Here is a 27,277-nt window from a genome sequence, read left to right on the forward strand (position 1 = left end):
GGTGGAATCTTTTGGGTTCTCCATATAGAGTATCATGTCATCTGAGAAGAGTGAGAGTTTGACCTCCTCCTGGTCGATTTGGATGCCTTTTATTTCTTTGTGTTGTCTAATGTCTGAACAATGATAATTTTGTAAAACTCTTATTCTTAGTTCTTTCCATCTTGAGACAGTATCTGTAAGTTTCCTACTCTGGACGAAGATAAAATTTGTTTATTTCATCTCCTCTCTTTTCTTCTGCTGTCTGATATTTACTGACATTCTCTTTCTCAGTATTTACATCAGTACAGAAAAGTATGCTTAAATTTCAGTGATACTTCTTGGTCTTCTATGACAGACAAATCTTCTATGGTGAACAAATCACCATTCACCTTTCATCTTTGGCTTCTTTTGTTTTGTTAGCTGAATTTCTACATTGCCAGGGCATTTACATTCAGTTTGATACCTAATGTCACATATGTTTGAGACTACGGTTTAACTAGATTTATAGCCTATATCCTATAATTAAATACAGTAAATGATTATATTCAGGTTTTTTGGTATAGAATTTTCAGATGTCTCTTGGCTGGTTGAAATTTGATCTTTACTTGTTTTTCTCAAAAAGGGATTCTTTTTTCAAAACTTTTTGTTTGTAGGCTTTTTATTTGAAGAATGGTGTGCTGAATATAAAATTCTTGGTTTACACCTCCTTTCCTTGAGAATCTTACAGTTTTTACTTCCTATCACTTGAGCTTTTTATTTTTGTAGAAAATTTGAAGCCAATCTGAACTTTTTTGTCTCTATAAGTGATTTGATCTTTATGCCTATTCATCAAAACATATTATCTTTTACTGTACAGTTGAGTAACTTTTCTAGGATATGTCTTATTGTTGACTATTCTGGGATAGTTTACCCTACCATGCAGTGTACTGTTTCAGATATGTAGCTTCAAGGTTTTTGGTTTTGTTTGAATTAAAAGTTTTCCTGACTTATATCTTTAAAAGTGTGTCCTTCCCTTACTTTTTCCCTGGGTATTCCAATTATGCTAATACTGAATCTCCTTTTTCTACTTCTATTATCATTTTCTTTGTAACTATAAGTAAGCCCTTCCTAATTTCTATTCATTTTATTTGCTTTTTCACATTTATCCTCTATACCAGGGGATAGCAAACTTTTTCTGTAAAGGGCTAGATAGTAAATATTTTAGACTTTGTAGACCACTACGGTCTCTGTTGCATGTTCTTCTTTTTTCAATCATCCAATAACATAAAAATTATTTTCAGTCTAAGGGCCATACATGAATAGGTAGTGGGCTAGATCTGGTTAATGAGTAATAGTGTGCTGACCCCCACTCTATATTTCCACTGTGTTGGGGCACCTGGGTGGCTCAGTCGGTTAAGCATCCAACTTCGGCTCAGGTCATGATCTCACGGTTCATGGGTTGAGGCCCTGCGTCAAGCTCTGTGCTGTCAGCTCAGAGCCCGGAGCCTGATTTGGATTCTGTCTCCCTCTCTCTCTGCCCCTCCCCCACTTGTGCACACTCTCTCTCTCTCTCTCAAAAATAAACGTTAAAAATGTTATATTCCCACTGTGTTTATCAGAGTGATAATCTGCCTTTGTAATTCTTTCCAATTGTATGATTTATTTTTCCTATTTCTTCCTTGAGTTCTACCAAATCATTTTTTAATTGCACTGTTTCTTCGTATTTCAACATCTCTTCCTAAATACTTATATTTCTTCTTTGATGTCTTCCTTCATAAAAATAAGTTAAAAAAATTTTTTTTACTAAGTAAAAACTTGTTTCTAAATGTGTGTGTAAAATTTCCTTCTGATCTGTGTCAACTTTTTTTACATTTCCAGCTATATTGAGATATAATTTGACATATAATTCATTGCACATAACTCAAGTGTACAATGTGATAAGATTTGACATATGTATAAAGTCATCATAATCATCAAGAAAATGAACATACTTATCATGCCCAAAAGTTTCCTTGTGCTCCTTTTGGCCCTCTCTACACCCCTTCCTACCCCCATCCAATCCATGGGCAACCACTGATCTGCTTTCTCTCAATATAGATTACCTTCGTTTTCTAGAATGATTAAGTGAAATCATAAATTATGCATTTTTTTCTGGTTCTTTCACTGGGAAGAACTATTTTGAAATTAATATGTGTTGTTGTGTGGATGAGTGGTTCATTCCTTTCTACTGATGAGTAGTATTCCACTGATTGGACAGACCATAATTTGTCTTTTGGGTGGTTTTAAATGTAAGCTTTTACATTTAAGCTTATGGCCCATTTCAAGATAATTTTAGTACTGAGGTAAGAGTCAAGGTCCATTATTTGGGGGACATAGGGCTATCCAAGTGTTTTGGTATCATTTGTTGAAAGGTTGCTCTTTCTCCCACTGAAACGTATTAGTCCCTTTATTGAAAAACAACTGAACATATATGTGTGAGTCTATTTTTGGATTCTCATTCTACTGCTCTATTTGTCTCCTTTTATATCAATACCACACTGTCATGATTACTGCAGGTTTATAAGTCTTGAAATTAGGTAATGTCAGTCCACCAACTGTTCTATTTCAATGCTATTTTGATTACTGTTGTCATTCCACATGATTGGGGAACATTTGCAATTTCTACCAAAAACAAATCTTGCATAAATTTTGACTGAGGTTGGGTTAAGTCTATAGACCAGTTGGGGAGAACTGACATCTTAACAATATTGGATCTGCAAACCCATGAACATAGGTTATCTCTCCATTTATTTGTGTCATGTAATTTTTTCAGTAATGTTTTGTAGTTTCCAGTGTACAGGCCTTGCATATTTTTTTGTTAAATCTCTCCCTAAGTATTTCACATATTTTTTAAATTTTTTATTGACTCTCCTTCCTATAGTAGTTCATATATTTTAATGTTACTGTACATAGTATTGTTTTTTATTTTAATTTTCAATTTCTTGCTGCTAGTATGTAGAAATAGTTGATTTTTATATACTAGTTTTGTGCCCTGCAACCTTGCTAAGCTCCCTTCACTAGTTTCAGTAACTTTTTTTATAGATACCATCTGACTTCGTACATAAACTGTCACAACTAAAAAGAAAAACAGTTTGCCTCTTCATCTGCAATCTGAATGCCTTTTGTTTCTTTTTCTTACTTTCTTTTTTCTTAGGTTTTTAATTATTATCTCAAGTTAGTTAACATACAGTATAGTCTTACCTTCAGGAGTAGAACCCAGTGATTCATCTCTTACATATGACACCCAGTGCTCATCCCAATAAGTGCCCTCCTTGATGCCCACCTGTTACCATTTACCCCTCTCTCCCAACCACCACCCCCATCAACGCTCAGCTTGTTCTCTGTATTTAGGAGCCTCTTATGGTTTGCCTCCCTCTCTGTTTCTGTCTTATTTTTCCTTCTCTTCCCCTGTGTTCATCTGTTAAGTTTCTCAAATTCCACACATGAGTGAAATTATATGACATCTGTTTTTCTCTGACTGACTTATTTCGCTTAGCATAATATACTCGAGTTCCAACCACATTGTTGCATCTTTTTCTTACTTTCTTGCACTGCCTAGAACTTCCTATCTAATGCTGAACTGTGGTGAGAGTAAACCTCCTTGCTTAATTCCTGATCATAGGAGAAGACAATTTAGTTTTTCACTACTAAGCACAATTTCACTACTAAGCACTACTAACCTGTCAGGTTTTTTTTGTAGATTTCCCTTTATCACATTGAGACAGTTTTCTTCTGCTCCTGATTTGATGTGAGTTTTTATCAGAAGTGGATGTAGTTGCTTCTTTTTTGTCATATCATTTATATTTTACTAGGTTTTCCTTTTTTTCTTATGGATTCTTATTTTTATGTTATATATTTATATTTTGTCTTGTTCATATTTTATTGGAATCTTTTTTTTCTTTTTGTATGACATCTTGTTTAGCTGCTATACTAGCTCATTTCTTAAACATATAAGAGTTAGGATTTCCAGGACTAGATCTTTCCCTGAGTTTTCTATAGAAAGGGAGGACAAGATTCTAGGCAAGTTTGCCCTCCACGCCAAGCCAAACTTCTTTTCTTCTCATCTCCACACATACACATACACATACACACAGCTTCTGCAAATACAGCTTTTGAGTACTTTCATGTGCATTTCACATCTACTTCTATGAATCAGAGTAAGTCCAGTAGGGTTCTTGTTGCCTCCTGGCTAAAGTAGATGATGGCTAGAGCTTTTCCATCTCCAGAAGTACCCTTTTTCACTAAGAGTATTTGTATTAATTCTTTAGATGTGCTACTGCTAGGCTGTTTCTTCCACTTCTTTCCCCTGCCTCCTGTGGATTTCCTGTAGTATCTTGGCAGCTTCAAGCAGCCCCGAGAGATACTTTAGTATATATGTCTTCTAGTATGACTGAAATTTGAGTTCACATTTTTGTTTTCTGTTTTCCTTGTTGCTCTTAGAAGGCTTCCAGAAGTAGAATCGGAAAATGCTAAGTCTGTATAGCCACATTTATAGCAGAAGTCTCCGATTATAACACTTCTACCTCCCTTTATCATGGTATGGATCACACTTAGTTGTATGCTAACATGCATGTCTCTCTCGATAGATTGGAAACTTCCAAACACATGTTTTATGTGCAACACCTAACAATGTTTAGCACTTTACAGGTACTCAATAAAATGTTGATGATTGAAAAGATAAAGAGATGCCCCCGGAGCCCATAGCTCATCTATTCCACACAGTTGAAACACTGCCACAAGCTTATTCTACATGCATAATATGACTACTTCTCACTCTTGTTGGATATTATCGCCTCTTTGAGATGCTTTGCATTAAATGCCCGTATACACTCTCTTCCAATGCTTGCATCACCCTAGGATGAGTTTTGTTCCTGATACCGCAAAATGGATTGAGCCTAGCCTAGTAATATTATATGTATGATACAGTTCAATTATTTAGGTTTGTATCATTTTGGGTACTGGCTTAAAGATCATCACTTTTTGCTATATAATTTTATTGTAATGACTTTCAACCTCTACTAATCACATCACTAAACTAAAATTGTGAGTAAACAAAAACTTTTATAAATTCTATAAACTTTCCTCTTCTATATTAATTTCAGAGTTGTGTTTCCGCAGAACTTTAGACATTACAGAAAAACACAGCAAAAATTAAAATGTCTCAACTACACTTTGAACAGAAACACATCAATAATGCTAGTCAAATAAAATATTTTAAGGTGATACAGAAGCCAATACCAGACACTGAAATGACCTCCAGATGCCAGTAGTAATGCCTCCAGATGAAGGCAAAATTCACTCATAATTGGAAGAACACAGTAGTAGTTAGGGGAAGAGGCATTCAAAGACAGCCACACTGAAGATCTTCCTTTCCCTGCATGGCTCTATACCCAGAAAGTTTCACTACAGTCAATGAGTCATTTCACTGTATCTACAGTAAACGTACACCATATCCTTAATATGGGTCCAATTCTCTTACGAGTCCTGTTTTATCTTTCTCCTTAATTTCATCACATACTTCACCATGGAATTCCAGGAACTGCTCAAATTAAGTGAACTTACACCGATCTTTCTGTCCCTTAAACGCTTTCCAGCTCTGAAATCCTTTTGCTTCCTTATAATTTACAGTTCTTCTATTTCTCTCAGGATTATTAATGTTCTTCATAGCTACTGAAACTTTTATTCCTTCAGTTCTTCTCTTTTCTCTCAATCTGCCACACCCCCTCTTGGCTTCCCTTCCATTCCCCATTCTGCCTGAGAAAAACAGTTCATCAGTTCAGCTATGCTTGGCCACACCCAACACAATAAACCCCAGCCTTAAATCAATCAGATCATTGATCATTTTCCCCGTGTGCTCAGCAATTTCAGGCTGTAAAGTTTGCATTACTGTTGAAAACACACCATAAAAAAGGCCTGGTTCTCATCCTCTCTGGACTTATTGTTTTATTCATCCTTGGTTAGCTTCTGTGCCCCTTGACAAAGGTTGTTTCAAATCTTCATCATGCTCTGCACACAAAGCTTGCCTCTTTCACCATCAGCAGATGGCCCTGACTCTTCTTTAGAAAAAAACAAAACTAGGTATTAGGTGTGTATGAACCCCCTGACATTCTCTCCCACAATCTCAGAGGGAAAAAATGTCTCTCCTCTTACCCTAACTTAAACTCTCTAACTGCGTCCAAGTAATCCTTCCTGTCTTTGCTGAAATCTTTCTGTATCAGTCAGGCCTCACGTGTGCTATGAGTCTCACTGGCTCCCTTCTTAGTCCAGAAACATTGTCAAACTTCTCCTAACTACAAATTTACCTCAACCCTACCCTCCTAACCCTCTAGCTACAACCCTTTATTTCTCTGCCCCTTCAATACAAAGTTTCTTTTAAGAGTAGCTTATTACGCATGGCTCCCACTTCTTTCCTTTCTGACCCCTCAACCTACCTGGCTTCCTCTCTGAAACTTACCTCATGTATCTGAGCAGTGGCCTTTAAATAAAAACCAATGGATCAAGACAATGAGAAGATACGCCACAGACTTGGAGAAAATATTTACACAAGAAACATCTCATAAACAACGGTTATCCAAAATATATGCAAAAAGCAAATCTCTTAAAATTCAGTCAATAAGAAAACAATCCAATTTAAACATAAGCCAAAAATCTTGAGAGTTCACCAAAGACACACAGATGGAAACTAAGTATATTAAAATAATGCTCCACATCACAGGTCATCAGGGAAATGTAAATCAAAACGACACCGCTGCGCATCTATTAGAGTGGCCAAAATCTAAAACATTGAACACCAAATGCTGGTGAAGATGTGGAGCAACAGGAGCCATCGTTCACTGTTGGGAGGAAAGCAAAATGGCACAGCCACTCTGGAAGACAGCTTGGCAGTTTCTTAGAAAGCTAAATAGACGATCCAGCAATAGCGCTTCTTGGTGTCTGCCCAAAAGAGTTGAAAATCTACATCCAAACAAAACTTCCACATGAATGTTTATAGTGGCTTTATTTAAAATTTCCCAACCTTGGAAGTAACTAGGATCTACTTTGGTAGGTGAACGGATAAACTGGTGTATCCAGACAATGAAATATCATGCAGTGATAGGAAGAAATGAGCTATAAAACCATGAAAAGATATAAGGAAACTTAAGTGCATATTACTATGTGAAAGAAGCCAATCTAAAAAGTCTACATACGATTTATGACTCCTCCTACACAACATCCTGGAAAACACAAAACTATGGCGACAGTAAAGAGATCACAGGTTGCCAGGGGTTGAGTGGAAAGAGATAAACAAAGCACAGAGTAAGTATTTTTAGGGCAATAAATATATTCTGCATGATACTATAATGACAGGTATATGTCATCATCCATTTGTTCAAACCCATAGATTGTACACCAATAGTGAACCTTAAGGATCTATGGACTTTGGGTAATTATGACATGTCAAAGTAGGTTCACCAATTATAACAAATGTACCACTCTGGTGGGGGATATGAATAATGGGGAAGGCTATGAATAACGTGTGGGGGCATGGGGTGTATGGGAAATCTCTGTATCTTCCTCTCAACTTTATTGTAAACCTAAAACTACACTGAAAAACAAAGAAAATCTTTTAAAAATGTGGATTTAGTGCAGTGCCTGGATCATAATAAATACAGAGGTAATACTTGCACACTTAATTTAATAATTCAGCAGAATTAAAGGCAAAAGACCAAAACAAAACACTAAAAACTAAGATTAGAAAAAAGTTTTCTAAAGCATTAAGACAAAAAGTAGGGTATTTCAGTTTTATCTATCAAAATATCTTCTGTGGAGACAGGGATAACATATAATTAGTGAACTAAAATAAATTGGCACATGTTAAGTGTGTTAAATGAAATTGACCTTAATGGAAAATGTTACTAGTTCCTCCAAAAGTTTTCCCTCCTTAATTAGCGACAGGTATTTCTACTGATAGATGCATTTCTACTAATAGATGGATGAAGATTACTTATGGAATTGACCTATAACTCTTTAAATATAGTTTTTAAAATCATTTATATGCTTTTTATTTTAAAAACCCATTTTTACATCTTTAATTGCATATTTTATAGAACGGAAATCTATATAACTGGTAATCTGCTTTAAATTCTGTCTCATTTACTTAAGGAGTAGCTGTTTACTAACAACAGCATTTTTTTAAATCATCACCATTATCTCCAGACTTCAAAGAATCATTATCAGCCTAGGAATCTTGCTAATATGTTATTTATTTTTATATGACACTTATAAACTCTCCCAGAAAGACTCTTAAATTTCTTTACATGTTTGGAAAGCCCTGAAAATCATAGACTGAATCAGCAAAAGCTGCATAAGATGAAGTGTCAGAAAAGCAGAAAATCTGAGGGATCCTCAACCCGAGAATGTCTGTGGTATCTAAGAATCATCTGGGGAGCTAAGTAGAAATGCAGATTCCAAGGCTTAAGTCCCCAAGAATCTTGTTCAGTCAGTCTGGCAGATCCCAGGGAATCCGTATTTTTCAAACATGTGACATTGTCATTCAGATGGCCCAGTCATCACAGACTCACAGACCTGGAAGGCTGAGGAATCTCCCTTATAATGGTATCTGTGCTTTGTGATGCTACAGAGAAAATACTTTTATGTATCCATACCATCAGGGCTTTCTGATAGAATTTTACTAAAACTTGAGACCTGGGATAGAAGAACAAACCTAGGAAATTAATTTATGCTAATTATTAGTGAGAGAGCATCTCCAAAGAGATTTACCTCCTTGGAGGTATGTGTTTACATTTTGAGGGAGGAATGGAGTTTGAGACGGTGTGGACATTGCCTGGGTTGTAAAGGCTGGAGAAGCTAGTCTTATCTTGCCCTAGAAAGACTTATTTATATTTCAAAGGGAAGAGTAAGAATTCAGGATCCCTCCCAAAGAGCAAAGGGTTACATGCGTATGGAGGGGAATAGACAGATGGCTGTTTCTCTCCTATATAAACTTCCAGATTCTCCCCCCGCCCCAACCCCCCTTTCAGAGTTCTTTACCAGTAGTACAAATTCTGGTATATGTAGGACAACATGTCATCTGACTCATCTCATCCATTGCCTCAGGGATACAAATTAGGGCAAATGGGAATCAGCACAATTATTTGCTATAATTAAATAATAATTTTCTTTGCTCCAGAAACCTCATGTTTGCATTCAGAATAAAACTAATAAATATAGATATTTAAAACTTAACGCTTGCAAACAAAGATGGCAATATTCACACGCTCTAAAATTGGATGGGTCTTTGTGAACATCCAGCTTAATCCCCTTCTTTTTACTGAGCTAGGGGATACTAAGATCAAGGACTAGAGACTTCAGGCAGGCCTGAGGTCTGCTGCTTATAAAAAAGAGCTGGGACCTGCAGTTAAAGATCCTGACACCAGGCCAGTGCTGCCTACCACATTCAGCTGCCTCCACCATCTTTAAAGAGCCCCTAAAGGGGCGCCTAGGTGGCTCACTTGGTTAAGCGTCTGACTTCGGCTCAGGTCATGATCTCACAGTCTGTGAGTTTGAGCCCCGCGTCGGGCTCTGTGCTGACAGCTCAGAGCCTGGAGCCTGCTTCAGATTCTGTGTCTCCCTCTCTCTCTGACCCTCCCCTGTTCATGCTCTGTCTCTCTCTATCTCAAAAATAAGTAAAACATTAAAAAAAATTAAAAAAAATAAAATAAAATAAAGAGCCCCTAAACATCTTCCCTCTATACCGTCTTCCAGAGAGATCACTGCCCTCCAAATCTGCCTAATAGAGACAGAGTTCCTCAAAAAGAAAAATTATGATTGCTGTTAGCTATTAATTTCTCAATTTCTCCCACGCTGAAGAGCTATCAATCCAAACTGAAAGCAAGATATCAGAGTGGTTCAAACAGCTTTGAAATAAGAATCAATCTCCTATTCTAAGTGTATCTGTATTCCTGTCTTGTTTATGTGACTTAAGCCAAGAAAGGCACATGCCTGATTAACAGTAAGGGGTCTGGAGCTTGACTGTGTCAGATTCTCTGGTTTCCTAACTCCACTTGGCAAGTTCCTTCTCTGCACCTCAGTTTTCTCTTCTATGAATGAGGAATTATAAAAGCATAGGAGTGTCATAGGGTTTAAGTGAGTCAGTACACTTACAGCACCTCTAACAGTGGTACATTATAAGCACTATTGTCATTCAATCCTTCCATTCATCCTTCTCCTTTAAACTCCTCATCTATTTAACGTGTGCAGTTAATCATTCAGAGTAGTTTTAGAATTCACCAAAATATATACGATTACGGAAATCTTGGGGAAGAAATTGAAGAGGAGAAGGGAATTGGAAACCCAAAAAATATGCAATTATCTTTTACTACAAAAACCCTGTGGCAATCAAATGGCACAGTATATGCAGAAACAAGTGGCAGATAAACCATGAAGCAAATGAGGCTTTGGCTTCAGGACCCCTCTTCAACACAGACCCCTTCCAAGGCTCTGCCCCCAACTTCATATTTATAAATTTTGTGATTTATTTGACTGGGGGGGGGCACAAAACTATACAAACCTCGAGGTCCAAAAAAACTAGATCTGCCTGTGTTCAGAAACATTTTAAGTAATAGTTATTTTCAAATGCCAGGAATAATTACCAATGGTCTTGGCTAGAAGACCTCCTTGAGGATTCTCTGAGTAGAGGAAGGATGATTCTAGACCATCAGAAAGGAAAGGTCATAGCAAATAACAATTAATTCTCTGGATCTGGATTAGAGCCCCCAGGTGTGTCAAGACACCACCCTGTGTAAGAAGGCTGGGTCTGGGGCGCCTGGGTGGCTCAGTCGGTTAAGCGTCCGACTTCGGCTCAGGTCATGATCTCGTGGGTCCATGAGTTCGAGTCCCGCGTCGGACTCTGTGCTGACCGCTCAGAGCCTGGAGCCCGTTTCGGACTCTGTGTCTCCCTCTCTCTCTGACCCTCCCCCGTTCATGCCCTGTCTCTCTCTGTCTCAAAAAATAAATAAATAAACGTTAAAAAAAAAATTAAAAAAAAAAAAAAAGACGACTGGGTCTGGGCAAGCAAGACTGACTGAAGAAGGGCAGGGTTAAAGCACTTGCTGGTTAAGGACAAGGTAGAAAATAGAGATTACATCTGAACTTCACTCAAGCCTACAGGAGTTAGGCCAGAGGAAGGAACCAGACTCAAACCAAGAATACAATCAGGTAGAAAAGGCTTAACAACGATAAATCAAGAGGCATAAGATGTGGGGTCAGACTTCAAAATCAGAACAATTGTGGAATACAGTTCCTTAAACTGAACTGAAAATGTGAAGCTGGGTCCTGAGCAAGAGGGGAGATTAGGACTAACAAGATGAGAAATGGGATTCAAGCTGAGAGGGAAAGATTCAGGAGTGGATTCAGGAGTGTTGGTGCTCAGGGGTACAGACTCAGAGATACCGGGTTCCTTTAGAAGGGACCAGTGAGTAGCCTGCTTTGGAAGGAAGCCAAATATCTGTACCTTACTCTGAGCAGTGAGGAAACAGCCTCCGCAGTGCTTCCAGGGTGCCAGGCAGCCTCTGATTATCCCTAAAGAGCATGCACACTAATTGAGAACTGGTTGTACATGCAGTTCAGGTGCCCAAGAAATTTTTATAGGGCAGAGATCTAATAGGTATACTTGCACTAAAATCCAAATTAATATTCCCTCCAGTGAAAATCATTTCACACGACACACCTGAACGTCTACTCTCTCCATCTCTGCAGATGTGAACAGGAATGACTGACATGCAGAGTGTGGGATGTAATGTGGCAAGACTGCCTGCCCTCGTCAGTAGTCAAAGCTACTTCTGTCCTTCTCAGAGCAAGAAGTTCCCTTTGGACTCACATTCCTATTGGTCCTCAGCGGCTGCACTGGGTCATGTTTGTGAAACCCAGGAGCAGACAATAGATGGTATTTCTCGGTCCCAATCTTCAGGGCATAATAGGGTGATTTATGAAGTCAGGAAGAGGGACTGTCCTGGGCCCCTCAGACGACACTGCTCCCTGAAGGGGTTCTGCTCTGGCTGTTCTGATGTGCATCTAACTACTGGCGCTGTCCCAGATTGCTTAGTAAACCACAGTGTTGTTCTGTCATGTAGTGTGACATCAGCTCCTCAGGAAAAGACGAGTTAGAAAATAATTTGGACAGGGTGTCCGGGTGACTCAGTCAGTTGAGTGTCAGACTCTTGCTTTCGGCTCAGGTCATGATCCCAGGGTCATGGGATCGAGCACCGTGTCGGACTCAATGCTCAGTGAAGCTTAAGATTCTCTCTCTCCCTCTGCCCCTCTCCTCTGCTTGTGTTCTTTCTCTATAAAATAAAATAAAATACAATACAAAAAAATAAAATAAAGATGAAATGAAATGAAATGAAATGAAATGAAATGAAATGAAATGAAATGAAATGAAATATAATTTGGACAAGCAATTCAAGTTAAGAAGGTGAACATCTTTTGTTGGACATCTATTTTACCCAATACTGAGCCAGGTGTGGTGGTGGGAGGTATACAAGAGAAATAACATGTGATATCTACCCTCAAGGAACTTCTAAACTAGTTCAACATAAACAATTCACTTAACGTCTCGTTTGCTATGCTGTGAACACAGGGCCCACAAGTGTGAATATATTATGCATTATCCCTTTCGGAAAAACAGCACATCACCACAGAGAAATGAGATCTTTGTAGCAAGAGTAATAAAGTAAAATATTTCAACTACCGTGAATATAATAGCTCCTTGTTAGACAAGGGTCTTTAGGTATCATAAATTTTAGATCATAGCAGTTTATGTAAGAAGCCTGAAAAGTACTCTTGACGAATAAATATATTTTCTAAGGCATCTGTCTCCATGGTTATAGAGATTTGAAATCTCAGCATCCTACACAATAATGACACAGTTAAAAGATTAAATTCTAAATGGGAAAATGCATTCATACTCTTCATTACAAAGCTGTGTTCAGATATGCCATTTCAATTTGGAAAAACACAGCTAAAAGTTCAGGAAGCCTTTCTTGCTCCACATTTACTGCTAAAACAACCAATGTGGGAACTGTCAGATTATACTATTTCATTTTTTTGTGTCCACGTGAGTACCACAAAAGAACAGAATGCTGTTGCTGGAATTCCTTTTTAACAGGCATGACATTTTACACAGGCTCTTCCCTTGATGCAAAGACCATGAACATGACAAATTAAATCCAAATACAGTCTCTGTATTCCCATCCAAATGCCACACCTTATTTTGACCAAGTGTAAGAACATTTTGGTCTCCAAAATGTACACAGAAAGTGTTACGTCTAACTTTTGTAGAGTGGACCAACTCAACCAAATGAAAACTAATTAGTTCTGTACCTATTTGTGAAGAGTTATGCATAAATCAGATTATTCGTTTAATCTTTCATTCATTGTTTGGTAAATATTTATTACGTGAAAGGTCCAGGCCTAGGTATTTTGGGGAACGCAAGGATGAATAAAAATGGTCCCTTCTTTCTAAAAGTTTATAGTCTAATATAGGAGACAGAACAGATACACAAATAACTATTGCACCAAGTAGAAAGTAAAACATGTTCTAAGAAAGACCCATTAAGGACAAAGAGAACTGGAAAGAAGACATTTTTATAGGGAGAGAATGAGAAAAGACTTCATACAGAGAATGATATTTTTAGATCTTGAAGAGCTAAAAAAGAGACACAGGCCACTCCAGACCAAATGGAAGGATCATAGGCACTCAGAGCAGCATGGAAATGGAGAATACACCTAAGGACTAAGGCCAGCTCAGGGCAATTCCCATAGAGGGGAAGAAACTACAGACGACCTCTGAACAACACAGGGGTTGGGCCGCCAACCCCTACAGAGCTGAGAATCTTCAACTAACTTTTGACTCCCCTAAAACTTAACCACTAATAGCATATTGTTGACTGGAAGCCTTACTGACAACAGTCAAATTAACACATGCTTTGTAGGTTAGATGTATTAAATACTGTACTCTTACAATAAGTACACTAAAGAAAAGAAAATGTTATTAATTAAATAAGGAAGAGAAAATACACTTACTGTGCTCTACTGTATTTATCAAAAAAAAAAAAAAAAAATCTGCACAAGTGGACCCGTGCAGTTCAAATCCATGTTGCTCAAGGGTCAACTGTACTGCCAGGAAGGCAAAGAGAGTCAGATTAGAGAGAGCCTAGAGTGTAGGATAAGAAATTAATATTAGTCAGAAAATACTCAGGCAGAAAGACAGGATGCACAAGTGATACAGCACACACCACAAAAACACGTATGATATAAATACAGACTCATTAACATTATTTATGTACAAAGGGGTAAATGCAGAGTAGGCTTTACTCAGGGAATCACGTTATGATCTGTGTTCTAATAACTGAAGGCATTAAGTGGATCTAAGGTGGTACCAAAAAACCCTGAATGAGATGTACCGAAAGTTATATTCCACGTGCATGATTATGATGCAATCGTCCTTATGATACAACGGGAGGTAGATAAAAATCTAATCTGAGACTTAAAGCTCATAAAGGGGCACACTTGAGGACTGGAAAGTTTCTCAAATGCAGAGACACTGATTTTGTAACTCTACCCTATGGCTTCAACAATTATTGTCTAGGTTTACTGACAAACAGAATAACAATTATCCAGATAACACACCACATAGTAGCAGAGCCATCAAGTGACACAATGAAAATGAAAATGCTTTATCGTTTGGCCAGCAGGTGGCACTTGTCACTTGGTATAGAAACAGCGGGTAATGTGGAATGAAGTTGAAACATGGAGTTAGGAACAGATTATTCATTCATCTATTCAGAAAGGAGAAAGAGTGGAATGGGCTGTTTCAGAAGCACAATTTATAAAGAGGGTTTTGGGTGCTGACGCAGCTTATGAACTGTGTACACATAGTTCATTAGGTATTTTCCTAAACAGATATTTTGCAACGTAGCAGTCTGTTGCCTTTGTAAATGTTCTTATGTCCTTTCTGTCTGTATTCAACCTTATGAGAGTGTGAGCAGATCTGTGCTGAAATTAGACAAAAAGGAAACAAACTCCAACTTCATCACTTAAAAATGTGCAATTGATTCAAATTATTGAATGTCTTTGAACTTTACTTCCCTCTTTTGCTGTAACTGATATGACTGCTATGTTGCAGGGATTACATAACATACCATCTGTGGAAACGATATCTTTGGACTTAGCTAGTTCATTTTCTCCTAGAGGACAAGATCTAACCATTGAGACACCTCTTTTACCAGAACAGTTTTCTGTCCCACTGTGAGTATCCTCTAGCTCAGGTAGGCGGTGCTCCTAGAGGTTAGTCACTCATCATACCGGTAGGGTGTGTGAGAGGTGGACATGAGCCTGTAGCTCCAGTACCATCATACTCTCTCTCCTACAATTATTTTACCACTCCTGGTTGTCAGTGATACAAAACCCAGAACCACAGAATCTAAGATCCAGAAAGGTCTTTGATTTACCTAGTGAACTTTTCATTTTCCAGATCAGGATGCCTTCAGCCATGAAAGATGAAATACAAGAGAACACGAAATGGGATGTGCAGATTTAGGTCATTTTTATATTTGCTTCCCAGTCTGATCAGCGCATAAGTAGGCACTAGTAATGGGAGGTAGGGAGGGAGAACAAGAGGCGGGCAAACCATAATTACACGGCATGTATCTTATTACTTCCTGATATTGAATGAATGGGCACCACCAGTAGACATAGTGAATCATAGTCATACACTAACCAGTTCCTGATTTTCCAGTGATATCTACCCCACACCTGAATCATGTCTGCACTTCACCTGAATGGCACTAAGGCCCTATTTTTCTGGGCACCCTTGCCCATGTTACATTCTAACAGAACTTCATCTGAAAGGTGGTCAGGAAGAGAGTAATTCACAATGACTATTGGGCAGTTTTGAGTCTTGTTTCTGGCATCTGGCAGCTATCACCAAAATACAGTTTTTTGAATACTTTCATGGGTTATTTTTGTGAAAGGGGAATTGAGGTCACCTTCCAGAGGTCTTCTGTTCAGCAATTACCATATTTTATAATGAGTTACACAGTTTTTAAAAGAGAGACATGTCACACAGATGCTGAGTCTATTTTTTAAAATACATAAGTTTAGCATGTAATTTAGAGGATTGGCACCATGAAGGAACAAGTCAGTGCTAATCTCCAAGTCTTTGTTTATAATGTTTTTCTCACCTAGAATGCCTGCCCGGTCATTTCCCTCTCTTCACCCTAAATAAACTTCAAGACACAAGTTAATTGCCATTCCTTCTTTTTTTCTTTTAATTTTTTTTAATGTTTATTTATTTTTGAGAGAGGAAGAGACAGAGTGCAAGCTGGGGAGGGGCAGAGAGAGAGAGGGAGACACAGAATCTGAAGCAGGCTCCAGGCTCCAAGCTGCCCGCACAGAGCCCGACACAGGGCTTGAACTCACGAACCCTGAGATCATGACCTGAGCCAAAGTCAGACGCTCAACCGACTGAGCCCCCCAGGTGTCCCTGCCATTCCTTCTTCGAACCTTTTTTTGACTGAAGCTGCCCCCACTCTCTCCCTGTAATAAACCTCTATCGTAGTTTCAGTTATGATCAGACAAGTACTGAACTAGTATTATGTTACAATGGTTACTAATTTTCTTTTTTTTTTAAGTTTATTTATTTTGAGAGAGAGAGAGAGAGAGAGAGAGAGAGAGAGAGAGAGAGAGAGAGAACCCCAAGCAGGCTCTGTGCCACCAGCACAGAGCGCATTGTGGGACTTGAACTAATGAACTGTTGAGATCAAGACCTAAGCTGAAACTAAGAGTTGGATACTTAACCAACTGAGCCACCCAGGCACCCCGGTCACTAATTTTCAAACAGCTGTTAGACTCGGTCTGCAAAAGAACTGTTACTATCTGAACGTGTGTTCTACTATTGATTCAACAACTATTTATTGAGTACTTACTACTTGCCAGGAACAGTTTTCGGTAAGAGATTTACAGTAAACAAAACCAAGGTTATCCCTGAGCTCACAGGGCTCACGCTGTGGTATTAGAGTTACTCTGCATTTCCCACAATGCCTAGCATGGGACAGACCCAAAGGCAAGTGTGTGCTCAATGATCACCTCAAAATTAACTGGTTGCCTACGGCTGATGAACCTTAAACAAAGCTTTCCTTGATTAGCTCCAAAACAGGGTCAGCTAAGGGCACTGAGTGTTGAAAATGAGTTGAATATGTTAAGATTATTTTCACAAAAGAGGACGAGGAGGGTGAGGATTCTTACATCCTTTGAACTGATGGCAGCAAGTCTCTATGCACGTACCGCTAAACTTCTTTGTTTAAATTTAAAACAGACTGAATCTATAAACCTGGATCAAATTCGTTATGAAAAACTCAACTACCAAGAAAGAAAGAATAAGCAGAATGGATGGCCCAAATGTTACCCCAACAGCTACCATCAAAATCTCTACCTTAGTAATGAATAAAACAGCCAATACTAAACAAACAAAAGGGTAATTTAAGTCTTTGCAACTGGCAACTATTACTATCCAAGGGTCCGCTCTGACCTCCATTGGAAAGAAAAAAAGTATCCAGAGACTGCAATAAAGATAGAATCAATTCAGGATATGCTGTCTGTCTTCACAAATCTACAGGAGTGGTAAACAAGAAATGAAAAACAAATGAAGACATTCCACATTGGAAAGATCTGACTGTACCTACTTGTTGATTAAAATAACTGCAGGCTATGATACCTTTACTTCTGACCTGTGTTATCAAACCCACGACTAGAGGCTCTAAGAACTGTAGAAATTTTCACCAGTTTCAGGGGACAGGGAATGCTTAAGAGAATATGTTTGCAAAGTGACTCTCAGTCAGGTCTTCCTGAGAGACCCAGAGACTCCAGACTAACAGGAAGGGTCAGGTTTCTTTGGTTGTGATCCCAAGTGGTGGCTGGGCTGATCTGCACAGCAGATCCCTAGCAAAGTGGGAGAGGTAAGAAGATGAAATGAGGTGGAGAAGAAAGTTTATCTTCTAAAAAGCACAGGGAGACACGTAATAATAAGGTATTAAGCCTGAGGATCATTTTTCCTGCTCCATAAGAGAATTTTCTATTCAAGTATTTTATTTCCTGACATTTACAGAGAGGTCAACACATTTGGACATATGCTGCTGACCTCCTCAGGTTCTATTTGAGGAAGTTGACAGGCTGTATTTAAAAATGCTGAATTTGGGTGTTAAATCTATAAAGTAAACAGATCTAATTCCTTTATTAGTTAAGAGATTAAAATAATATTTCTGCATGCCACTTTTTCTTTCACTTGAAATTGTCATGGTTACTTACATTTACTGATAGTAATGCCTTATTTATTGAATTTTCTTAACAATTAAGTGACATTGAGTTTCTATATTAATAGGCTAATATTTTTTAAAAGACCAATTCTTCACCTCAAAAATCGACTCTCGGGGAAGAGCACAATCTTGGGAACCATACAGACTTATGCCCCAGTCTTGACCATGTCGCCTATACCAGACTCTATGTGAATTTGTAGGTGGAAATAAATCTTCCTATTCCTCACGTGCACTGCTGTGTAGATGGGCTTAAATGTCACAGGTAGTATTTTTTTTAACAACTCACCTCCCTTTCTGAGCCCCTGGGGCACTGTGCTCCCTCCCAAACAGTCCTTAGCCCCAAAATGAAAAGCAGGTGACAAAAAAAGAAGGAAACAACCACTTTAGTTCATGTGCACACATAAAACCAACAGCTCAAAGAGTTTGGGTAGATTTTGGAAAGAATTAACAACAGCTCACCTGTGGCTGCTGTTCTGCCAGTCGATTGTGGTACCTTTGGACTGCCTCTCGAAGTTGTTTCTCTTTCTCATTTTTTGATGGTGACGCTCTGTTCATGGTGCCCAGGGGGATGGAAGGTAGGCTTTCTGCCTGATGACAACTTCACGATCAACAAGAAACAACATCAGGAGGAAATATCAAACTGTTTATTGTCTGTGAAAGATGACTTACTTCTATGAACAGATACTCCTTACGCCTTATATCCAAAACGTGAATACAAAGGAAGAGCACTGTATTGATGACTTTTGGCAATACATGACATTACGTCTCCAGCCTGCATGGAAAAGAGCTTAAGGGAAAATGTGGAGGGTGGTATATTTACAAGAATGGGAGAACCTGCATTATTTTACCAATGCTTCATTTATCCTGCATTATCATGAAATGAGGCCTTTTGCAAAGATGTCCTCAGATAATTGAAGCTTATCTCATTATTGCCAAACATTTTTTCCCCGAGAAACTTTGGAGAGAAATCTCCATGTCTCTCTTAATGACACCAAATAATTCTGCTCTGGAACACATGGATCCCTTGTTTGAGAACTCAGGAGGGCTGTGAAGCACTGTGACCACTGTGGTGCCATGTAGGCACTCAGTCACAGCCTTGGGGGCTTACAGAGCCGTGCACAGCCCTTCATCACCGATCAGCCCCACACCCTGGCTGCAGCGTGCTCCCAGCTCCCACCCTTCTCTCCCTGCTGTTGTGGTAAACACACTTGCAGGGGCTTCTGTGCTGCCCAGTCTTACTGCTGTGCTGTTTCCAATCACTAGTTGGTTAACACACGTAGTATATAATCAAGTAGAACTGTATGTAAATGAACAGTAGGCAGACTGTGGACAAGAGCCTCCCTCGTTATGGTTCCATAAAATACTAACCACCTTTGAAACATATGGCTTGGGAGGTTTGGGGCATTTTGTTTTGTTTTGTTTTGTTTTGTTATTTTCCTACTCTTGGTCACATGGCTATGTTCTGTAGACTTGAGTTAGCCAAACTATCAAAAAATTGATATATGATATTGTTTCTCTTGATAGCAAGGCTTGTCAAGGATAAGAAGTTCAACTCCCACCGGGCATGGCTTTTAGTCAGGGCATGACTGGGCATGTTCAGAAGTGGGGCAAAATGTCAAGGTGAATTCTGAGAGCCTGTTTTACACAAGGGTTTTTCTCTTATTTATACGAACCAAAAATAAGGGGGAAGGGACAAAGTTTGTATGAAATAAATGTGTTGTGAAGCTGGGACAGGGAGGAGGGGGCCAAGATTAGGAGGGCCTTCTCCCAGCTGAAACAGTGCTGGAGAAGCAGAGCAGATCAAACCCATGATTTGTGTTTTTCAGGGCTTCAGGGTATATTTTTCTTGCCCCTTAGGAGAAGGGAGTGAGGAACTGTGGTCAAATTCAAGCAGGACTGTGAAAAAGCACTTAATTCCACCCACATATGGTATTCGCTGTTATTGTGAGTTTCAAACAGAGCAGGCAACTAAACAAATCAGGGGGTACCTACTATATGTACAGCTACCTGCAGTGCTGGTTTGAAGACATCTGTGGGGTGGTACCTATAGAGGTTTCTATTTTGAGCAAAAACCCTGTGGCAACATGCAGTTTTTATTCAGAAAAGAATAACCTCAAGTATTTTAATAAAACACAATCCTGTCAATTATCTTTAGTTAAAGATTTTGGGAAGCAAATTAAATTTTAACTTGCAACACGACCCATGAATATTTTTAAATATCGTTCTCACAATGCAGACTTCTCTGGTTCAGTCAAATGATAAGCATCATTCTTACCCTGTTGGTGATCCCCATTTATAAATGCAGATAAACACAGAGCATGAATGGAATGGAAGTATACTGATACCTATTTCTCAGCTACTGTGATAAAAAATGTCTAGCCTCCCTCGGAAGAAGAAAAAAAAAAAAAAAGAAAAGAGAGAAAAAAAAAGAGGTTAGAGAGGGAGAGAGCCAAAGCATAAGAGACTCTTAAAAACTGAGAACAAACTGAGGGTTGATGGGGGGTGGGAGGGAGGGGAGGGTGGGTGATGGGTATTGAGGAGGGCACTTTTTGGGATGAGCACTGGGTGTTGTATGGAAACCAATTTGACAATAAATTTCATATTAAAAATAAAAATAAAGTGGAAACGAAAAACAGGCTCTGGTGGTCCAAAAAAGAATGGTTTCATTTTACCTGCTGGGTCAACTCTGAATACTACCATTTGTAAAATGGTATGTTTTGTCACTATAGAGTATATAACTGGCATTAGGCTTCCTGAAATATAAAAGGATGCCTTCAGAATCTAAAAAAACAAGACAAACGAATACATAAAACGCAGAATCAGACCTACAGATACAGAGAACAAACTGACGGTTGCCAGAGGGAAAGGGGTGGGGCATGGGCAAAATGGGTGAAGGGCATTGGGAGATACAGGCCTCCAGTGATGGAATGAATAAGTCTCAGGCATAAAAGGTACAGCGTAGGGAATATAGTCAACGATACTGTAACAGTGTTGTATGGTGAGGGATGGTAGCTACACCTGTGGTGAACATAGAGCAAGGTATATAGATGTTGAATCACTGTGTTGCACACTTTGAAACTAATGTAACATTGTGTGTAATGTTACTCAAATAAAAAAAATTTGAAACACACACAAAGAGGATGCCTTTGGAGACTGGATGTGATAAGGCAGAAAGAGTACAAGTTTACACCTACAGCTTTAGCTTCAAATTTTAGCTCTGGAGAGGAATCCTGGACAAGTCACGGGGCCTCTCTTAGTCTGTTTCCTCCTCTGAGAAATGGTGAAAGTTCATACAGTTATTGTAAACGGGAAATGAGATAATATATGTAATTGCTTTGTAAGAAAAAGCTGTTATTATATTTCCTGCCTAAATTCTGGTTACACAGATTGTTCATTCAAATGCTGTTCATTGCTATTAACCCTACTGACAATTGGCAATTAACTGCTGACCATAACACTATATTTTCTATAAATACAGATGATGCCACTTTTTGCCATTACTCTGGCCTTCCATTCATCAAATGTTGTCTAAAAACTATACTGAATTTCTCATCACTTTAATACACCAAAATTCTATCCAAATCGAATGGCACAGGGTGTTGCTATTTCATGGTGTATTCTCAAAGTATATAGGTCCATCCTACCATATTGAATTGGAACTATTAATGACTTTCAATAAAGTGTCAACTCTCTAGTAATTGCCCTCATAATCAGGAGTTTTTCTTTATATATCTCCTAAATCTCTTGCTGGCACATTAAGCATATTTTTTGTCCTAATCTTTTCAGTGCAAATGAAATACACATGGTCAAAATTATGTCAGCATATTTCAAGAATCAAGGACATAAATTATAAATATAAGATGACTCTCTGCATTTTAGGCTTTGAGAGACCATCAGTTTTCTGTCAATGTGGCTAAATTTATCTTGCCTGTCATCACAAGGGGCACTGTAATGCAGCTTTGAAACTAATTTTGCTATGTTCTCTGATGGCATCACCACATTTCAAGAAGAGGGTGAGAGTGTGCCAATCCAGGGACAATGGTAAGCTGGAGGTAAAGAAAGCTGTAGAGGACAGATTCCAGTTCTGTGAGTCCAAGAATGCTCAAGGCTGGGCTAAGAAGTCATAGATATATGTTAGACGTGTGGGGAGGGACCTCAATTCTTATAACTAAGAAGCCCCCAGTAACCAGAAACTTAGTAAATTGTCTTTCTAAGGGACTCAGCTGGACCCAGAGAAGATACAAAAGGTACTATGGTTACACCCCATCCTAAATGATAGAAAGTCAATTTCAAGAGAGGTTCTGTTACCTGTTCAAGGTTTCACAGCTAATGGAGCCAGGTGTCAATCCCAGGCAGCCTGGCCTCAGAGTCAGAACTCGAAACACTATCCTAATGTTGCATGAAAAGTTTTTACCTCACAGGAAGGGATCAATACTATTAACTATTCTAAATACTGAAATTGAGCCAACTCATGGTTCCTATGTGGGAGATATTTAAGTTTCAAGTTAGGGCTAGAAACTGGTGACAAGTCAGAAGACCCTGGCCAGTAGCTTTAGCAACATGTTTCTCAGCCCCCATCTGGGTTTCAGCTTTCACTTCTGTAAAATGAAGGAACGAGACCAGGTCAGTAGTGTCTAATCATGCTCGCTGCAGCTCTAAAGCTCAAAGCACTAAGCTCCCCAGAGCTTTGTACAGAGAGTATAGAACAGAAATAATAAGTGGATGTCTTTGGCCCCCAGATTTCCAGCTTCCATTTCAATCAGGAAAGTTCTGCACTTATCTTGTAAATTTGGGGTCTGAGATAAATGTTATTTGGAAAATAAACAAACAAGCAAGTTCTCCTGTAAAACAAGAAATAAGACTGAAAACCCCCAGGCCATCTAAGAGTCCTTACCACTTCTGGCATTTTCCTTTTTTTTTCCTCTTTTTTCTTTAATTTTATTTTTTTATTTTTTAAAATTTACATCCAAATGGCATTCTCCTTAGTCTCTAAATATGGCTAACCTGGGGACTCCAGGTGGAAGGGGTTTTAGCAGCAGTTTCTAAAATATTTTTTTAAATTTTCTCTCTCTTGGTTTTTTGTTTGTTTGTTTGTTTTAAGGCTAGATAAAAATAACCAAACAGGAATTATTACCCTAATGTCTGTATTTGCAATATTGATCCACTTATGCAGGCCAAAAACTTAGGACAAACTCTATGGAGAAGCAATGTTTGAATTAGGGGTGCCTTCATTAAAAGGGGGTACTCACTCTTTTCTCCCCAAGGAAAGTCACAGAAGTCTAACAGGCCAGTAATAACAGTGACATTCATCAATACTTAATCAGTCTTTTTCCTGTTTTAGTCTGAACTTCTTCCTCCAGGAGCACAAAGCAATGAAATCAATATGTGACTTAAACAGAAAAAAGCACATGGTCTAACAGGCTAGTGCCCCTGGAGACACCCTCTGGATAAGACTCCTTTATGATAAAGCCATACATTGTGTGAAAATGAACTGGAAGGCAGAACTCAAACACTGGGTCATGGTCTCCTGCTGCACACGTTGCACACAGCTGCACATCCCCAAAGTTTGCAAATAGTTACATCCAGGTCTCTTATCTTGATGGAAAAGTACATTAACAAAGTGTCTCTCCATAGGTGTCAAAGAGATAGAAACAGTTCACAGGGATGATAGCTATTAAGCTAAGACATCTATAATTGAAATTTCCTAGTCTCATACATAATTATGTTAGGAATTAAAAATGGATAAAGAATTTTAGAAAACTATCAAAAACTACCTGTTTTCCAAGATGTTAGGATTATTTGCACAAATCCAGAGATCAAAAAATTCTTTTTCCTGATAATTGATAGAAGAAGGCAAGACTCTCCATTTAAGGCAAAGATCTGAGAATGAAAACAAAATCACACACAAGAAAGACCACAATCAGAAGTGAACCTAGCACAGTTACATGGCTGATTGCACATACCAAAAGTATGAGGTATCTTTTGAAACAAAGCAAGTTAATCTATCATCACATACCTTTTATATTTGATAGCACAACTAGTCTGGGATTCTATGAGCTACACTGGGGCACCACCACCAATAAATTATTGTTATTATTATTGTTTTGTCATTGTTGTTATTGCTTAAGTTCTTTCCAGTTGGTTTCTGCTACTTTCAGCCAAAAGAATCTTAACTAATAGATTCCTCTCCACCTCTTCTTGAACAGGGGAACATTTCTAGTGACTTGACTCTTCCATTTTCTCTGATTCAGTATTTCTCTACTGCCAACACCACTTTCCATCTCCAACCACATGACTAACATAACAAGGAAAATCAAGTTCTCTGAACAGTTCACAGTTTCTTTTCCTGTGTTTGTCTCCTGCTCTTACTCTACTCTCCAGCCTACAGTTTGGTTTCTGACCTCATTTGTCTATTTCTTCCTTTCACTCCTTCATGCCTTTAGGACCAAGGGACTCCACTCTTTCCAGGATTAACGCTAATCCTGAATTCTATCCACATACACAGCTAATGGCTCTTAGGTAAACATTTTCCCTGTTCGCCTATGATGGAAACAGTTTGCACACTGGTTCAAGTCACACAGCGTTCAAGTCACAATGGTTAAGAACTGGAATAGCTCAGGAGCCTGGCTGGCTCAGTCAGTTAAGCTTCCAACTTTGGCTCAGGTCACGATCTCACAGTTCATGGGTTTGAGGTCTGTGTCGGGCTTTCTGCTGACAACTCAAAGCCTGGAGCCTGCTTTGGATTCTGTGCCCCTCTCTCTCTGCCCCTCCACAGCTTGCACTCTTTTTCTGTGTCTCTCTCTCAAAAATAAATAAAAACATTAAAAAGTTTTTTTTAAAGAGAACTGGAATAGTTCTACCACTTGCTACCTCCATGATTCTGGATGAACTACTTCTCTGTGCTTCAGTATCATTGTCTGTAACAAGATATTAATATTAGCACTTACCTAAAAGAATTGTTAAGGATTAAATGACATAACAATTTTAAGAGCCAACATTGCGAGGCACTATTTATGATGCTAAATTTTATGTGTCAATTTGACTGGGCCGTGGCATACCCAGATATTTGGTCATACATTATTCCGAGTGTGTCTGTGAGGGTGCTTGGGATGAGAACAACTCTTGCATTGGTAGACTGAGTTAAAAAGATTACCCTTCCTAATGTGGGCCTGAAGGCCTGAATAGAACTCAAAAAGGGTTACTGTCTTCTAAGAAAGAAGGAACTTTTTCTTCTTGACTGTCCTCACATTGAGCTGAGACATCAATTTTTTCCTGACTTCCGACTCAAACTAAAACATCGGCTCGTCCTGGGTAACAAGGCTGTCAACATTCAGACTCGAACCATATTACTGGGTCTCCTGGCCCTCAGGCCTTCAGCCTCAAACTGGAGTTAAATCAATGGCTCTCTTGGGTCTCCAGCTTGCTGACTGCAGGTCTTGGGACTCTTTAGTCTCCTTAATCATGTGAACCAATTCCCTATAATTAATATCTATCCATCTATTCACCTCTCCTTTTGGTTCTGGTTCTCTGGAGGACCCTAATATGCCATCCTAAGCACTTAGTAAATTTTGCATGTGTTAATTCATATTATTTTCATCAAACTGTATGATTTAGCTACAAATGCTAACCCCATTTTAAGAGTCTAAACACTGAGGCTTAAAGAAGGTAAGGAATTTGCCCAATTTCATACAGCTCTTGGGTACTAGAGGCTGGATTCTGACAGTACTCCGCAAACATCAAAAACACACAGAAATTTTCAGCTATTATTAAAACCATCTGATAGACTGTTGCATATAGTCATCAATTTCCTCAATTATACCTTCTAAATACATGCCATGTATGTTCCTCTCAAATCCCACGGCTGTGCCCTTCTTCAAACATGTACAATTTCTCCCCTGGATCCTGGATCATGCCCATGGCATAATCTGACCTCAACCTTTGCTCTAGCTCTCCTCCAAATCATCCTGCACTGAGCTGCCAGAGCAAGCTTCCTACAAGTTACAAACAACAGTCAGGTCCTCTTTGGATCATCCCAGGGATGAGGTCGGAGAAGTGTTCCCTCGACACTGTAAACAACTACGAAATTGTGCACATGGCGTGCACTTTCTTTGCCTGGCTGCCTTCTCCACTGGATGGCAGACTCCTTGCAGATAGAAGAGAGTGTCTCTGGTTCTCTAACCCTCCGTATAGTGGCTGGAAGATGTATCAGAGACATGCACTAAGTGCTGAATGCTTCAGTGATGTCTGTTGTTCTTATACTGAAACACTTCCAAAGACTCTTCATTACTTATCAGAGTAAACACTCCTTACTCTGGCCTTTAAGTCACTCTAATTAAAGTTTACTCAACCTACTCTTAGCTTTTATTATTAATTCATCATTCATTCAGTAGCTAACTTCTAAGTACTAGTTAACACAGTGCCACGTATTGAAATTTTTTGAACGACTGTATCTATTATTCTATGACAAAAATTTTAGTTGAAGTATCCACTTGATATTAACACACATGTCCCACTACATCTCTGCCTGTCAAAATTCTACCTTACACAGAGGTAGAGGAAGACAGTGGGGGAGCGGAAGGAGCCTAGGCTCACCTTGTCCCATGAACACAACCAGATAACTATCAAATCATCCTGAATGCCCCAGGAATAGACCTGACGGACCTGACGACTGGCAGAACAAACTCCACAACCAAAGGGAGAGAGGAGGCCACATCGAAGAGGGTAAAAAAAATTCTACTTTAAAGACCATAGCACAAGCTACCTCTATCACAAAGCCTGGCCTCAACTTCCTCCACCTCCCTTTTGGAATCCTCAAATAATTTTATGCCTCTTTGACATCACTTACCTAATTTTCATTTTTATTACAATTTGTTTCATGTGTATCTTAACCTGTCTCCTAGACCCTAACCCCTTTGAAAGCAAGAACCCTA

At 38.9% G+C, this 27,277-nt stretch overlaps 1 protein-coding gene across 3 annotated transcripts in view; it reads right to left on the reverse strand.

Annotated features, from left to right (window-relative positions):
• The window catches only part of MORC1 (MORC family CW-type zinc finger 1), a 162,926-nt gene that overhangs the window by 49,282 nt on the left and 86,367 nt on the right, over positions 1-27,277 (reverse strand). For all 3 annotated transcript variants that reach the window (XM_053220815.1, XM_053220816.1, XM_053220814.1), the window contains exons 16-17: positions 24,122-24,227; positions 18,807-18,945 (exon numbers count right to left, since the gene is read on the reverse strand). In XM_053220815.1, the coding sequence (XP_053076790.1) occupies positions 18,807-18,945; positions 24,122-24,227 (245 nt within the window). The remainder of the gene's footprint in view (positions 1-18,806; positions 18,946-24,121; positions 24,228-27,277) is intronic.

Source organism: Acinonyx jubatus, chromosome C2, assembly GCF_027475565.1.
Source record: "Acinonyx jubatus isolate Ajub_Pintada_27869175 chromosome C2, VMU_Ajub_asm_v1.0, whole genome shotgun sequence".
In the NCBI taxonomy this organism is placed as follows: domain Eukaryota; kingdom Metazoa; phylum Chordata; class Mammalia; order Carnivora; family Felidae; genus Acinonyx; species Acinonyx jubatus.